The following is a 17,350-nucleotide window of genomic DNA, read 5'->3' on the forward strand; positions in this document are numbered from 1 at the left end:
GAATAAGTTTTCTTTAAAAGCTATGAACCTCGCTTTGTGCATGCCATAGAGCATGCAACACAGTGCCCTAGTGCAGCCCCAGCCTTGCAGACCATCTCTGGAAGTAGCCCAGAAACCCACTACAACACTCCTGGCCCTGTTTTGGATCCCAAGTGCCATTTGGAATAGAAACGCACCCTGTCCCCATGCCAAGCATCACCGGTGTAGCGTTTTTGGTCACATACAAAGGCATATACAGTATAAAGGCCTTGGTCCTGTATACCTGAAGGAGCATCTCCACCCCCTTCATTCAGCCCGGACACTGAGATCCAGCACTAAGGGCCTTCTGGTGGTTCCCTCACTGCGAGAAGTGAGGTTACAGGGAACCAGACAGAGGGCCTTCTCGGTAGTGGCACCTGGCCTGTGGAATGCCCTCCCATCAGTTCTCTTTTAAAAGACACCTGAAGGCAGCCCTGTTTAGGGAAGTTTTAAATATTTAATGCTTTATTGTTTTTAACACTCAATTGGGAGCTGCCCAGAATAGCTGGGGAAACTCAGCCAGATGGGCGGGGTATAGATTATTTATTTATTTATTTATTTATTTATTTATTTATTTATTATCATCATCATCATTCCTGTCTCTGAAAAAACAAATCAACTGAAACAGCCCTTGTTTAACACTCTGTAGGTAATGATCCTGATATGTACCACTTCTGTATCAAAGCACCCATCTATTCTGTACACAGGATTTGAGTTATTCTTTCTTCTTCTGTTTTCCTAAAGTTCTTTTTATGAAGGTTGTTCTGCTGAATTTTACTTTATGGCTGCATTGGGCTCCCAATTAGAATTATTTGCAGCTGTTGTTTTGTTTACTCACAGCGAACTCTGTGGTTTGGTTCTCAATGTCTTTTAGTTCAAATCTACAGTATTTGTTTTATGCAAGAAGAATACAGGAAAGAAGTCTTATAATCACCTCTGCTCTCAGTAGTAAAGCTGCAAAGACCATGAAAACCTCAGAAAGATCAAGGAGTAATTGCCCAAGAAGATATAGCCAGGAGCCTATATATTTCAATCTAATCATGAATATGTGTGTCAGAGTTTCACATGTCTATGCACATAAAACAAATTTGGAATTGCTTTAAAACCTCAGTCTAAAGAGAACTTGAAGTCCATCTGACCCTGGGGCTCCTCATTTGCATGTGGTGCCATGATTGATGTGCTCTGCCCAGTACAGTGCCACCTGCCCGACCTCACCATGAAGTGGCAAAACCTACACATGGTGTCACTGAGTCTAGGGCTGGGTGATGCAACATCCAAAACAGTTTTGAACTAGTCCACATCCAGGAATCAACACTCGGCTGTTGATGTTCCATGGCTTAAACATCAGCTTGACATACAAAAAGGTGGAGCTTTTCCTTGCATGGAGTTAAAAGTCATGCATTGAGATACGCTTGTTTAATTTCTGCATGTTTTGCTTCCATTAAAGCGCAGCAGCAAAACCAGTAAAGAAATGCTGGCAATCTTAAAAGTAAGTCCCATTGCAGCCAGTGTTCCTCCCTTTTGAGTCAGCTGGTTTGAGATGCCAGCTGAGGGGTAGCACGTGATGGCATTAGATGGAGCAGTCTAGTCACTGAAAACTTACACCATAATGAGCGTGTTAGGCTTTAGGTGGCACAAGACTCTTAAGTTTGCTGCAATTTCTACCGTTTGGAAAATGTTTAGGATGAGATAAGGATTTTTTTTAGTAAGTCTGCAGCTGTATTGTGCATGGCAGTTACCCATCTTTTCAGTTAGAGAGGATGCAAGGAGCTCTTTCCTGACTCCCAGATTATGAGCATCCAATTTCCCCAGGAAATCAAAATAGTGGCAGAAGTCTCTCTCTTAGGGGGAACAGATGCAGTAGTAAAGGTGAAATCACATACAACATATGGTTTCTCCCACAGCGCAACTTATGTAAACAGGATGCAGATGATGCTCTGGAAGAATTTTTGTGGTTGACCATGATGTGATGGTTTTCCAAACTTTGAAAACTACTCCTCTCTTCAGTGTCCATTATAATATTCATCATTAGCATGTAAGAGCTGCATGTCTGGGATTTAAGCAGGCTACAATAATGGGCAAATCATAAATTACACAAAACCACATCTTGATAGTTGAGAGTATAAAACTAGAAAGTTGTGATTATTTTCACAATGTGTGTGTCGTGAACTTTATTAACCTCTCTGCTGGGTTTCTTTGCCAGTGCTATATAAGTATATATATAATGTGAGTTTACTGTGCATATTTTAAAATGTGTTTCCTCTCTAATTTTCCCTCACCAGAGAACTTTTTTTAAGCAGCTAAAGGGCTAAAATTGCATGTTACAGCACAGCCTTCTGTACCATTTCTGTAGCATTTGCCCAGTAGCTGCTTCTTCACTGCAAACAAAGTAGCCTTGTGAGAGATTTGCAGTGGAAAAATATGGCCTGCCACTTTCCCCCTGAAATTTCCCTCACATTATTTCCCCCTATGTGCTTCCAGACTCATGTTTATGAGGTGAGCATTTATCTGTCTGGAACACCAATGGGGTAAAAGTGCCTGGAGGAAGGATTACAGCAAAAGTGGCAGGAAGAAATAAAGGCAGGGATAATGGGAGCAATAGTCAAAACATATGGAGGACACCAGGTTGGGTGCCCCAATGTAAGTCATTGAAGACTGCAAATTAAGTAAAGTGATTTGCGTTGTTACTCAGCCTTACATTTTACCTGCGATCCTTCCAAAAATATGTTGGGATAAACACTGCTAATGCCTCTGAATTTCCTTTCTTCTCTTTGTAGCATATTGTTTGCAGACATTGTGGGATTCACCAGCTTGGCATCGCAATGCACTGCTCAAGAATTGGTGAAGCTTCTGAATGAACTCTTTGGGAAGTTTGATGAATTGGCTACCGTAAGCATGTACTTCTTCCTTTTAAAAATTATTTTGAATTGATTTTTTAACAATGTGGTTTGTGTGTATGTCAGAGATTATGCACATCTAAGGCATGAAATAGACTGATTGCTAATCCAGTTCCCACAATAAGGCCCATGAATCACCACACATTCCTGAGGTTTCTGTGAAATCATTTATAGTTTTGGATTTCAGCAACAGAGTGGTAAAAAAGTGGTAAGAAAAAGAAACTAGTGCTGGCATTTGACAAGTAATTCATCACCAACTGTTTCATCATCACTAATCTCAGATAGAGTAGGGCTGCCATTAACGGGATTTCAAAGGCGGAATTGATATCCGTTAGGAAATTCCAAAAGGCGGCATTTTGTCTTGGATCTTAGGCAAGTCAATTGAAAAATCATGGTTTTGGGGCGTTATTGTAAAAAAAAATGAATAAAAACAACTTTGGTGGTGTCCTGGTTTTGAAATCTGGCAACCAGATCTGCCACTCCTCCCAGCAGCTTGCCTCTTGAGGTGAGTTCCTCACCAAGTCTTAGGAGCCTGCAAGTTAGGCCACCTGGTAGAGTTTAAGGTTAGGAACTGGGTGAAGTAGTATTTGCCAGTTCTGTACTCATCACCTCATGAATAGAAGATGAAAATCACAAGACACTATCATTTGTGTCCACTTTTTCAGTTTATTTCATCTTCAAGGATAATATGACTTTTTAACTTGGCTGTTAATGATTGTTTGCTTAATGATTTATTTCCAGCTATAGTACTGAACCTGGTAGTTGCCAAGTTAGGCCTTCCAAAGCATCTATGTTTCTCTAAATATAGCCATGTTTTCCACATTAAAAAAATATTGTGCCTGCAGGACAAGCTTGGTAAAATACTTCATGGGGTACCTGTAATGGTGTGCAGCTGAGTGTGTGTGAGAAGCATTCTGTTCCTTATAACAGTAGTGTAGAAGCAAGTGTCGCGGGCCCTTCGCCCTGTACAGCCCACCCCCGGACGTTTTACGGTCTATGGGTGCTGCACCAACGACACACGGACCCCAGCTGCAGCCCTCCAGACTTCTAGCTGGATCCTGCTTATTTCATTCACCACAGACGAGGATATTGTGAACTAAAAAGTTGTTTATTGAGTACAAAAGCTTGTGGTTGCTGATAAATAAAAGGTTGTTCAATAAGCTTATAACAGTTGTCCTATACCGGCCTAATACCTCTAAATGTTACCGGCCTATTACCTCTAACAGATAACTAAATAGCAATAACAACACGTTTCACAATCTCTTTATCCTCTCTGCTAACTTCCACCTCAGACTCTTAAGCTCCCAGCTCTATCTCCGGACTCACACTGCTCAACTAACTCTCCCACTTCCACCAACCAACTCTCTCACTGACCACTGGGAGGGGTGTTTTATACCCAGGCTAAGCCCGCCCCTGAGGGTTCTAACTGTCAGAAAAGTTAACCCCTACCTGGCATTGGGCTGGTTCGCCACATAAAGGATTTCAGCAAATCAGGATTTTTCATCTCTACTCTACGAGGATTCTGTGAATTCCCTGTTGTGTGTTCAGCACACATTGGGGGTGTGGTATGTGGGAGTAATGAATCTTGCAAGTTGAAGTGGATTTCTAGTGACCTCATTCTGCATTGGTTGCAGCGCATGGAGTTTGGCAAGCTGTAGAGCCGAGAGCCAGTCATCAGGCAGCACAATTACTGGCCAGTGTCATCATCCCCATCAAAGTACTGGAATAACATTGTGAGAAGTTGCATTATTTCCCAGCCCTCTACAGCATGAATACAGTGGGTGTCTGCTATAGACTGCCAAACCAAACTGAAGATTTGAATGATGCCTTCTTAGAGCAGATTACCAAACATGCAAAAAGGAGAGAAATAGAAGTCATGGGAGACTTTACCTTCCCCAATATCTGTTGGAACTCAAACTCTGCCAAGAATGTAAGGTCCAACAAATTCATTCATTGCCCAGAAGGTGGAAGAAGTAGACACCCACAGTAAGGTCACTGTTGTTTCTCTCTCCTACAATTTTTACCCATATACTCTCAATCTGCTTTCCATGCTCCAAGCCATGAATTTCTTCACAAGTGTACACATCCTTTATGTACATAAAATGCTCCTCCTCCTCCCTTCATGTTTGGTCTATTCCTTTTGAATAGGTTATACCCCTCAATTCCTACATTCCAGTCATGAGTCTCATCCCACCAGGTTTCAGTAATACCTACCAGATCATATTTCTCATCCTGTACTATAAGCTCCAATTCGTCTTGCTTGTCTCTGTGCATTTAGAGAAAACTGAAACCATAAGTCGTTCCCTCTAGCTGCTTTCTTCCTGTAGTTTCTTGCCCTTTAGCAGGTATCCGGAATACCACCTCAGTTTACTGTGCATCAGTGAAGCTACTATCCCCAGTACCAGGTGTTCTTCTGTTGTTTGTAATGTTCTCTCCCTCCCCCTCAAGATCTAGTATAAAACTCTTCCTGATTAGGTTCATGAGACTCTTAGCAGACACATTCTTGCCAACCACTGTGAGATGCAGCCCATCTCTCACCAGAAGTCCTTCTTCAAGGAAGTGGAGACCATGTTGCAAGAAGCCAAACCCTTCCTTCACAGCCAGTGGTATATCTCAACTATTTTCCTCTCTCTTCCTGGGCCAGGACCTTCAACGGGAAGGAGTGATGAAAAGACTACCTGTGCCCCAAGTCTATTCAGCTTCCTACCAGATTAATGTCTCATTCTTGTCTCTTCTTGCTCCTGTGAACCTTGTCCTTCAACACATGCATACCTGCAAATTTCACCTTAGTAGCTATATTAAAGGTTACGAACACTTACCGTATTTTTTCATGTATAAGACTAGGTCCCCCCCCCTAAAAATCAGGGGGCATCTTATGCATGGGGCCATCTCCCCCATTTTCTTAAATCGGAGTCCCCCCAAATAGGGTGCATCTTATACATGGGGGCATCTTACAGACTGAAAAATACAGTACCTCTTTAGAGTTTTGCTTAAATCTTGTTCCTTGCTATCCATTGTAACAATTTGAATAATTCCCCATTTCCATGGTCACTTTCCTCTTACGTGCTCTGAAACCATTAGATTGTATCCACAAGAGAGTAATTAAAGCTACACAGATGTGCTGAGTTATTTCATTTGTTATTTGAAGAATTTGCTGCTGTTGCTCTGCTTGTGAGTACTGGGGAAGACCGCTCCCCCTTGAAGCCCATTTTCCACCTTGGGCCTGGGGGCGGGCCCCATACTCACCACCACAGCTTATAAGGCTCCAAGGAGGCCTCAGGTGTGGAGGGTGGCATGGATGTTTAGTCGGGTTTGGGAATTTGTTTAATTTTGGTATGTTTGTAACTTACTGTTTTGGTTTTTATTGTTTTATTGTTTTTTCTTTTATTTTCTTTTTTGTATAGGTTTAATTTGATTTTAAGGGGAGGAGTGGGTCCCAGCCAACAAAATGGCTGGGGCAGGTTCCACAGGGGGGAATGTACTGGGACACCCAATCTCAGTGATCATGGGTAGGAGGAGGAGTTACACTAAGACCAGACCATGTCATTACCGAGGAGGCAGGTTTAGTCATTGTTTGAGGACTATCCCTGCCTCTGGGTCTGGTTTTGACCAGACAGATACTGGAATCAGCAAGGGATACCCACATGTTCTGAAGGTGCTGCTGTGCAACGCCAGGTCAATGATTCATAAGACCACTGCCATCCACAACTTGATTGTGGATGGAGGACTTGACCTGGCATATGTAACAGAGACTTGGTTGGATGAAGCAGTTGGGCCTGTCCTTGCCGCTGCTTGTCCACCAGGTTTCTCTTATGCACAGCAACGCAGGCCTTGTGGGCGCGGGGGGGGGGGGGTTGCAGTGATTTTTAGGAAGTCATTAGTTTGCACCAGGCACCCTATTGGGAAGACCCAGTTCTCTGAGTGCATGTTCTGGAAGTTGGGCAATAGGGGCAGTACAGGATTCCTTCTGGTGTACCGATCTCCCTGCTGCACCAAGGATTCCCTGGCCGAGCTGCTTCAGGTCGTGGCAGATATTTTCCTGCAGACACCTAGTTTGGTTGTCCTAGGGGATTTTAACACCCATGCTGACACAACCTTACAAGGTTGGGACTTTGTGGAAAGCATGGCCATGGGGCTGTCCCTGAATAAGTCTGGCCCAACTCATAGTCATGGACATGCCTTGGACCTGGTGTTCACCTCTATGGATGTTGGTGATCTGACACTAAGTAAAAGCAAAACAAAAGAAATGCCTAATTTGGTTATACTAGGGGATTTTAACAGCCATTCTGGCACAACCTTACAAGGGGCCGCTCGGGACTTTGTGGAAAGCATGGCTTCCATGGTTCTGTCTATGGATGTATACCTGAAGGATATTCCACCCCCATTGTTCTACCCAGACACTGAGGTCCAACGCTGAGGGCCTTCTGGTGGTTCCCTCATTGCGAGAAGCCAAGTTACAGGGAACCAGACTCAGTAATGGCACCCACCCTGTGGAACGCCCTCCCACCAGATGTCAAAGAGAACAACAACTACCAGACTTTTAGAAGACATCTGAAGGCAGCCCTGTTTAAGGAAGCTTTTAATGTTTGATGGACTACTGTATTAAAAAAAAATTTGGAAGCCACCCAGAGTGACTGGGGAGGCCCAGCCAGATGGGCAGATAAATTATTATTATTATTATTATTATTATTATTATTATTATTATTATTATTTCTGATATTCACATTGAAATGCTTCCAAAAGAACTACATGAAAAGAATATCTGTTCACTAATATAAATCCCCCAAATCTGGGTGTTTACTACTTTGAATTGCTTTTTGACATTTTGATTTATTCATTTATTGATTGAAAAGTATTTCTAAACCACCTAAGACAAACAGTTCTAAGTGGTGTACAAACAATACAAATGAACATAAAAATTAATTTTAGAAAATTAGCTCCTCTCCATTTTTACCTGAAACCACTGACAATTGGTGTTGTACTGGCTCAAATTATTGCTGGAAATTCCACATTAGAATGGGAGGAGAGAACCCTAGCCATGCACAAAATGCAAAAATGGTCTCCATACTCAGGAAGCATGGCTAAGGAACAAAAAGACTTGTGAGCAGGAGGACAAGAGGGCGGTAGACAGCCTTTCCCAATACAAATAGGAAATTCTGCTTGAAGTGTAAGAGTCCCATTTGCACTTTATCTGAGCTTACACATTTTTGAAGAACTATGCATTGCAGCAAGGAGGTTTGCACCTCTTCAAATTGGAATCATCTCCAGCTCTGCAACAGTGCATTTACAGGTTCCTGTTATTGTTCCAAAGCTCTTGACACAAATTAATACCACAGTAAAAGGATGTGAATGATCTCCAGGTCTCATGATTGTCCTCATAGTGTGGCAGATTCTGTTCCCTTCACTTGTGGCTACCAAGCTGCCTTTGGCAGGATAATGACATGCTGGCATAAACATATCACTGAGAGCACTGGCAATCCTGACTCAGAAGGTAGGTCAAGCATATCAAAGTCAGAGATCTCTCTATACCATCAGAATATATACTACTTAGTTCCATGCACGGTATCAGCAACGAGAAAACACGACTATTGTATGCCATGTTGGAGAAAGACGTTAGAACTGCCCTGAAAAACGTGGACTTGCAGTGAGAAACAAATTGTTGCAAATGCAATTATTCCAGACTTTACATTCCTGCATACAGAAAAAATGTATTGTAATTGCTATACTTGCAAAGTGAGCCTAAAGGGGAGAGGTTTTGTGCTATTCCTCCTCAAGCCTTGTAGAAAAATAGAGGAGTGTTGGAATAGCCCCATACTCCAAAAAGAGCAGCAGCCAAAGTTTTTGTGTACATATACTTTGCTCCAGACAGATCACAATTTAAATTTCAACCAAAGGGAAATTAAGGAGGAAAAGAAAGGGAAGGCAAACATGAATCCTAAAATTCATAGGATGAATATGCACAGGTGCCGGTACCTGTATGACACTGCAGTTCTGTGCAGTGCGTATGGAAACGTATGTGGAACCTGTTGTCTGATAGTTTCAGTAGTAATTGAGCTCTAACATGTTAAGCCAAAGGCTGCACACATCAGGGGGATTGTGATACAGCTATGGAAATAGTATTAGAGAACATGTTATGCAGAAGTGTAGAGACATGTACTGCCACAGTAAAAACTTATCTCTCTCTCTCTCTCTCTCTCTCTCTCTCTCTCTCTCTCTCTAGGAAAATCATTGCAGAAGGATAAAAATCTTAGGGGACTGTTACTACTGTGTGTCAGGACTGACCCAGCCCAAAACAGATCATGCCCATTGCTGTGTGGAAATGGGATTGGATATGATTGACACCATCACGTAAGTGCTTCACGGGCTTGCATGCTTCCATAGCAGCAGTGGCTCACCTTTTTTGGCCCAAGGGCCACATTGTTTCATAGCAAGCAGTCCAGGGGCCTCATGTCAGTGGTAAGTGTGGTCACCCCACACTCCCACACATACCAGAACATACACGACCCTTTTCAGGGTCTCCAGGAGGGAAATGAAAAGTTCCTTCTCCACAATCACCAGCTGATACAGCAGAGCTGGGAGCTGCTCCCATTCAGAAGCCATGGGAAACTATAGTTTGGGACAGTGATGATCTCTCCTCCTGGCCTGCGCCACCCCCACCCCCCACACACACCTGTAGTAGCATCTCCTTATTTATTGATGTGAATCCAGAGGAAAGTAGTCATTCTCTGAGATGTTCTGCATGCCTACCCTAAGACCAAGAAGCAGAAGGGATCAAAGGAGCTTCAAAAATGTTCAGTAACAACACACACACACAAGCACCCATGCCCAAGACAATTCTAACTGGATTAAGGAGGAAACAACACCCATTCATGGAAGAAGGAGAGCTTCCAAAACTTTTAAAGAAACAGGTCGTATATGCTACATCCTTTCCTATTTACAGGAATGTGCACAACTATCTTCCAGATTCAGGTAGGTAGCCGTGTTGGTCTGACGCAGTATATCTCCAGTAACATGAAAGCTCATACCAAGAACAAACTTACCGGTAGTTGGTCTCTAAGGTGCTACTGGACAATTTTTTAAATTTTTTATATATTGCTACTAGCTTCCAGTTTGGAATAAAAATGCTTTGAGTCAGAGGTTCAGAATGTGACTCCTCATTGAGGAAAAGTCTTTTACCACTCCCCACAACAAAGTGATCAAATTCAGAAGGGTGGTGGATGACTTGACCACATCTGGTTTGAGAGACTGTCTATTGAATATCTCCAATTTCTTCTGGGAGCTCAGGTGGAGCAGCACAGTTCTGAGACACTGCATTTCTGTCTTCTTCAGAGATAGGTAGGTAGCCGCGTTGGTCTGTCATAGTCAAAACAAACAAACAAACAAACAAAAATCCTTCCAGTAGCTCCTTAGAGACCAACTAAGTTTGTTCTTGGTATGAGCTTTCGTGTGCATGCACACTTCTTCAGATACCTACATGCACACGAATGCTCATACCAAGAACAAACTTAGTTGGTCTCTAAGGTGCTACTGGAAGGAATTTTTTTATTTTTTATTTTGTTTTTTCTCTTCAGAGATGTTTGGGTCATTGGGAACATCTCATGGTGCATCTGAAGATCTATGGGTCAGAGATGTCTGCAACTTCCAGCCAGAGGAGACCAGAAATCTCATGTGGCAACATGGACTTTCTCTGATTGTTAGGCTGTGAAGACAAATATTGTTCCTAATAATTCCTAATAATTTCCTATCCACTGCTCCATGTGGGTGTTCATGTTTCACCAGAACTCAAGGAGTCAGACTCTGACTTTGGTGTGTTAGACTCTTTGATGAGGCAATTGCAAAAGTTTCTGCCTGCTACCTTGTAGGAAGGACAGTGTTTGGGCCAATCATGAATAAACCATTTCAATAATAATAATAATAATAATAATAATAATAATAATAATAATAATAATAATAAATACTAATAATTGTTATTTATTTATACCCGGCCCATCTGGCTGGGTTTCCCCAGCCACTCTGGGCGGCTACCAACAGAATATTAAAATGCAATAGTCTATTAAACATTAAAAGATTCCCTAAACAGGGCTGCCTTCAGATGTCTTCTAAAACTCTGGTAGTTGTTTTTCTCTTTGACATCTGGTGGGAGGGCATTCCACAAGGCCGAGAAGGCCCTCTGCCTGGTTCCCTGTAACCTGGCTTCTCGCAGTGAGGGAACTGCCAGAAGGCCCTCGGCGCTGGACCTCAGTGTCCAGGCAGAACGATGGGGGTGGAGACGCTCCTTCAGGTATACTGGACTGAAACCATTTAGGGCTTTAAAGGACAGCACCAACACCTTGAATTGTGCTCAGAAACGTACTGGGAGCCAATGTAGGTCTTTCAGGGCCGGTGTTATGTGGTCTCGGCAGCCGCTCCCAGTCTAGCTGCCCCATTCTGGATTAATTTCCAGGTAACCTTCAAAGCCTTCAAACCACATAGAGTGCATTGCAGTAATCCAAGCGAGAGATAACTAGAGCATGCACCACTCTGGCAAGACAGTCTGCGGGCAGGTAGGGTCTCAGCCTGCATACCAGATGGAGCTGATAAACAGGTGCCCTGGACACAGAATTGACCTGCGCCTCCATCAACAGCTGTGAGTCCAAAATGACTCCCAGGCTGCACATCTGGTCCTTCAGGGGCACAGTTACCCCATTCAGGACCAGGGAATCCTCCACACCTGCCTGCCCCCTTTCCCTCAAAAACAGTACTTCTGTCTTGTCAGGATTCAACCTCAATCTGTTAGCCGCCATCCATCCTCCAACCGCCTCCAGACATTCACACAGGACCTTCACTGCATGCACTGGTTCTGATATGAAAGAGAGGTAGACCTGGGTATCATCCGCATACTGATGAACACCCAGCCCAAACCCCCTGATGATCTTTCCCAGCGGCTGCATGTAGATGTTGAAAAGCATGGGGGAGAGGACAGAACCCTGAGGCACCCCACAAGTGAGAGCCCAAGGGTCTGTACACTCATCCCCCAACATCACTTTCTGAACACGGCCCAGGAGGAAGGAGCGGAACCATTGTATAACAGTGCCCCCAGCTCCCAACCCCTTTAGCTGGTTCAGAAGGATGTTATGGTCGATGGTGTCAAAAGCCGCTGAGAGATCCAGCAGAACTAGGAAACAGCTCTCACCTTTGTCCCTAGCCCGCCGGAGATCATCAACCAGTGCAACCAGGGTAGTTTCACTCCCATGGTTGGAAAGGATCCAGATGGTCTGCATCCTACAGACATGTCTGGAGTTGTTCAGCAACCACTTGCATATCACCTTGCCCAAGAAAGGTAGATTTGAGACTGGGAGATAGTTGGCCATATTGGCTGGGTCTAAAGATGTTTTTTTAAATAAGTGATTTAATAACCGCCTCATTCAGTGGGTCCCTCACAGAGATCATCAACCAGTGTGATCAAGGCAGTTTCAGTCCCTTGATGAGGCCTGAATCCTGGCTGGAAGGCATCCAAATGGTCCGCTTCTTCCAGGTGTGCCTGGAGTTGTTCAGCAACCACTCGCTCAATCACCTTGCCCAAGAATGGAAGATTTGAGACTGGGCGATAGTTGGCCATATTGGCCGCATCTAAAGATGGTTTTTTAAGAAGCAGTTTAATAACTGCCTCTTTCAACGGGTTTGGAAAGGCTCCCTCACAGAAGGAAGCATTCACCACCCTGCAGAGCCCATCGCCCAGCCCTTCCCAGCTTGCTATTATCAGCCAGGATGGGGAACGATCAAGGAGACAGATGGTTGGTTTCACTCGTCCAAGCAGCCTGTCCACATCCTCGGAGGTAACAGATTGGAATTCACCTCACGCAACCTGACTAGCACTCTCCCACCCCGGCCCTGCTCCCATGGTGGAGTCTACCTCTTCCCAAATCTGACCGACTTTATCTGCAAAAAACTTTGCAAAATCATTGCAGGAGATCATGTGGCCCGTACTGGTTCCTGATGAAGCAGGTGGTTCTACTAGATTGCAAACCACCTGAAAGTCTCCTGCTACTGTTTTCTGCAGATGCAGTAGAGGCAGTGAAGAAAGTCTTATTCGCCGTCACTACTGCCACTTGGAAGGCCGGTAAAACCACAGGGCTGTCTGGTCTCCATGCGATCGGAGAGGGTGCTTCGGAGCCAGTCAATGTTGTTGTTGTTGTTCAGTCGTTCAGTCGTGTCCGACTCTTCGTGACCCCATGGACCAGAGTACGCCAGGCACGCCTATCCTTCACTGCCTCTCGCAGTTTGGCCAAACTCATGTTAGTAGCTTCAAGAACACTGTCCAACCATCTCATCCTCTGTCGTCCCCTTCTCCTTGTGCCCTCCATCTTTCCCAACATCAGGGTCTTTTCTAGGGATTCTTCTCTTCTCATGAGGTGGCCAAAGTACTGGAGCCTCAACTTCAGGATCTGTCCTTCTAGTGAGTACTCAGGGCTGATTTCTTTGAGAATGGATAGGTTTGATCTTCTTGCAGTCCACGGGACTCTCAAGAGTCTCCTCCAGCACCATAATTCAAAAGCATCAATTCTACGGCGATCAGCCTTCTTTATGGTCCAGCTCTCACTTCCGTACATTACTACTGGGAAAACCATAGCTTTAACTATACGGACTTTTGTCGGCAAGGTGATGTCTCTGCTTTTTAAGATGCTGTCTAGGTTTGTCATTGCTTTTCTCCCAAGAAGCAGGCGTCTTCTGATTTCGTGACTGCTGTCACCATCTGCAGTGATCATGGAACCCAAGAAAGTGAAATCTCTCACTGCCTCCATTTCTTCCCCTTCTATTTGCCAGGAGATGATGGGACCAGTGGCCATGATCTTAGTTTTTTTGATGTTGAGCTTCAGACCATATTTTGCGCTCTCTTCTTTCACCCTCATTAAAAGGTTCTTCAATTCTTCCTCACTTTCTGCCATCAAGGTAGTATCATCAGCATATCTGAGGTTGTTGATATTTTTTCCGGCAATCTTAATTCCGGTTGGGGATTCATCCAGTCCAGCCTTTCGCATGATGTATTCTGCATATAAGTTAAATAAGCAGGGAGACGATATACAGCCTTGTCGTACTCCTTTCCCAATTTTGAACCAATCAGTTGTTCCATATCCAGTTCTAACTGTAGCTTCTTGTCCCACATAGAGATTTCTCAGGAGGCAAATGAGGTGATCCGGCACTCCCATTTCTTTAAGAACTTGCCATAGTTTGCTGTGGTCGACACAGTCAAATGCTTTTGCATAATCAATGAAGCAGAAGTAGATGTTTTTCTGGAACTCTCTGGCTTTCTCCATAATCCAGCGCATGTTTGCAATTTGGTCTCTGGTTCCTCTGCCCCTTCGAAATCCAGCTTGCACTTCTGGGAGTTCTCGGTCCACATACTGCTTAAGCCTGCCTTGTAGAATTTTAAGCATAACCTTGCTAGCGTGTGAAATGAGTGCAATTGTGCGGTAGTTGGAGCATTCTTTGGCACTGCCCTTCTTTGGGATTGGGATGTAGACTGATCTTCTCCAATCCTCTGGCCACTGCTGAGTTTTCCAAACTTGCTGGCATATTGAGTGCAGCACCTTAACAGCATCCTCTTTTAAAATTTTAAATAGTTCAGCTGGAATATCATCACTTCCACTGGCCTTGTTGTTAGCAAGGCTTTCTAAGGCCCATTTGACTTCACTCTCCAGGATGTCTGGCTCAAGGTCAGCAACCACATTACCTGGGGTGTATGAGACCTCCATATCTTTCTGGTATAATTCCTCTGTGTATTCTTGCCACCTCTTCTTGATGTCTTCTGCTTCTGTTAGGTCCTTTCCACTTTTGTCCTTAATTGTGGTAATCTTTGTACGAAATGTTCCTTTCATATCTCCAATTTTCTTGAATAAATCTCTGGTTTTTCCCATTCTGTTATTTTCCTCTATTTCTTTGCATTGCTCGTTTAGAAAGGCCCTCTTGTCTCTCCTTGCTATTCTTTGGAAATCTGCATTCAATTTCCTGTATCTTTCACGATCTCCTTCGCATTTTGCTTGTCTTCTCTCCCCCGCTATTTGTAAGGCCTCATTGGTCAGCCACTTTGCTTTCTTGCATTTCTTTTTCATTGGGATGGTTTTCGTTGCTGTCTCCTGTATAATGTTACGAGCCTCCATCCACAGTTCTTCAGGTACTCTATCCACCAAATCTAAATCCTTGAACCTGTTCTTCACTTCAACTGTGTATTCATAAGGAATTTGATTTAGATTGAATCTTACTGGCCCAGTGGTTTTTCCTACTTTCTTCAGTTTAAGCTGGAATTTTGCTATAAGAAGCTGATGATCTGAGCCACAGTCAGCTCCAGGTCTTGTTTTTGCTGAGTGTATAGAGCTTCTCCATCTTTGGCTGCAGAGAATATAATCAATCTGATTTCGATGTTGCCCATCTGGTGATGTCCATGTGTAGAGTCGTCTCTTGTGTTGTTGGAAAAGAGTGTTTGTGATGACCAGCTTGTTCTCTTGACAGAACTCTATTAGCCTTTGCCCTGCTTCATTTTGATCTCCAAGGCCAAACTTGCCAGTTGTTCCTTTTATCTCTTGACTTCCTACTTTAGCATTCCAATCCCCTATAATGAGAAGAACATCCTTCTTTGGTGTCATTTCTATAAGGTGTTGTAAGTCTTCATAGAATTGATCAATTTCGGTTTCTTCAGCACTGGTAGTTGGTGCATAAACTTGGATTACTGTGATGTTAAAAGGACTGCCTTGGATTCGTATCGAGATCATTCTATCATTTTTGAAGTTGCATCCCAGTACAGCTTTCGCCACTCTTTTGTTGACTATGAGGGCCACTCCATTTCTTTTACGGGATTCCTGCCCACAGTAGTAGATATGATAGTCATCCGAACTGAATTCGCCCATTCCTTTCCATTTTAGTTCACTGATGCCTAGGATGTCAATGTTTATTCTTGCCATCTCATTTTTTACCACATCCAGCTTACCAAGGTTCATGGTTCTTACATTCCAGGTTCCTATGCAATACTTTTCTTTACAGCATTGGACTTTCCTTTCGCTTCCAGGCATATCCGCAACTGAGCGTCCTTTCGGCTTTGGCCCAGCCGCTTCATCAGCTCTGGATCTACTTGTACTTGTCCTCCGCTCTTCCCCAGTAGCAAGTTGGACGCCTTCCGACCTGAGGGGCTCATCTTCCAGCGTCATATCTTTTATATGCCTGTTGTCTTTGTCCATGGAGTTTTCTTGGCAGGGATACTGGAGCGGCTTGCCAGTTCCTTCTCCAGGTGGATCACGTTTGGTCCAAACTCTCCGCTATGACCTGTCCATCTTGACCTGTCCATAGCTTGCCTGAGTAATTCAAGCCCCTTCGCCACGACAAGGCAGTGATCCATGAACTCTGCATTCCTGTGGGCCACCAGGGAATCAGCTGAAAGGCCACCAACATGGGATAAAACATCCCCAACCACTCTCTGGAAACCATTTGGATCCATTAAGTGGCAGGGGCGGACCATCCTAATCGGTCCCACCTCCCTGCAGAGGGGAAGGGTCATGGAGAAGTCCAGTTGCACCAGGAAGTGATCTGACCATGGCACTTCTTTTGTTTTGCTTTTACTTAGTGTCAGATCACCAACATCCATAGAGGTGAACACCAGGTCCAAGGCATGTCCACGACTATGAGTTGGGCCAGACTTATTCAGGGACAGCTCCATGGCCATGCTTTCCACAAAGTCCCGACCTTGTAAGGTTGTGTCAGCATGGGTGTTAAAATCCCCTAGGACAACCAAACTAGGTGTCTGCAGGAAAATATCTGCCACGACCTGAAGCAGCTCGGCCAGGGAATCCTTGGTGCAGCAGGGAGATCGGTACACCAGAAGGAATCCTGTACTGCCCCTATTGCCCAACTTCCAGAACATGCACTCAGAGAACTGGGTCTTCCCAATAGGGTGCCTGGTGCAAACTAATGACTTCCTAAAAATCACTGCAACACCCCTCCCCACCCACAAGGCCTGCATTGCTGTGCATAAGAGAAACCTGGTGGACAAGCAGCGGCAAGGACAGGCCCATCTGCTTCGTCCAACCAAGTCACTGTCACACATGCCAGGCCAAGTCCTCCATCCGTGATCAAGTCATGGATGGCAGTGGTCTTATGAATCATTGACCTGGCTTTGCACAGCAGCAACTTCAGGTCATGTGGGTGATTCCAGTATCAGTCCGGTCAGGACCAGACCTGGAGGCTGGGATAGTCTTCAAACAATGACTAAACCTGCTTCCTCGGCAATGACATGGTCTGGTCTTAGCGTAACTCCTCCCCCCGTGGAACCTGCCCCAGTCATTTTGTTGGCTGGGACCCACTCCCAGGCAGCCCTGACCCCTCCTCTTAAGAGCAAAATGAAAACCTATATAAAAACAAAAAACAATACAAACAGAAAACAGTAAAAATTACAAACATACCAAAATTAA

The 17,350-nt window shown here is 44.3% G+C and overlaps 1 protein-coding gene across 5 annotated transcripts in view; it reads left to right on the plus strand.

The window, feature by feature from the left end:
- The window catches only part of ADCY1 (adenylate cyclase 1), a 185,276-nt gene that overhangs the window by 92,664 nt on the left and 75,262 nt on the right, over positions 1-17,350 (plus strand). For all 5 annotated transcript variants that reach the window (XR_004427643.1, XR_004427644.1, XR_004427645.1 and 2 more), the window contains exons 4-5: positions 2,796-2,907; positions 9,136-9,263. Coding sequence is in view for 2 of the 5 variants with exons in the window: in XM_033165091.1 (XP_033020982.1) it covers positions 2,796-2,907; positions 9,136-9,263 (240 nt within the window). In the remaining 3 variants the exon portion in view is untranslated. The remainder of the gene's footprint in view (positions 1-2,795; positions 2,908-9,135; positions 9,264-17,350) is intronic.

Source organism: Lacerta agilis, chromosome 12, assembly GCF_009819535.1.
Source record: "Lacerta agilis isolate rLacAgi1 chromosome 12, rLacAgi1.pri, whole genome shotgun sequence".
Classification (NCBI taxonomy): domain Eukaryota; kingdom Metazoa; phylum Chordata; class Lepidosauria; order Squamata; family Lacertidae; genus Lacerta; species Lacerta agilis.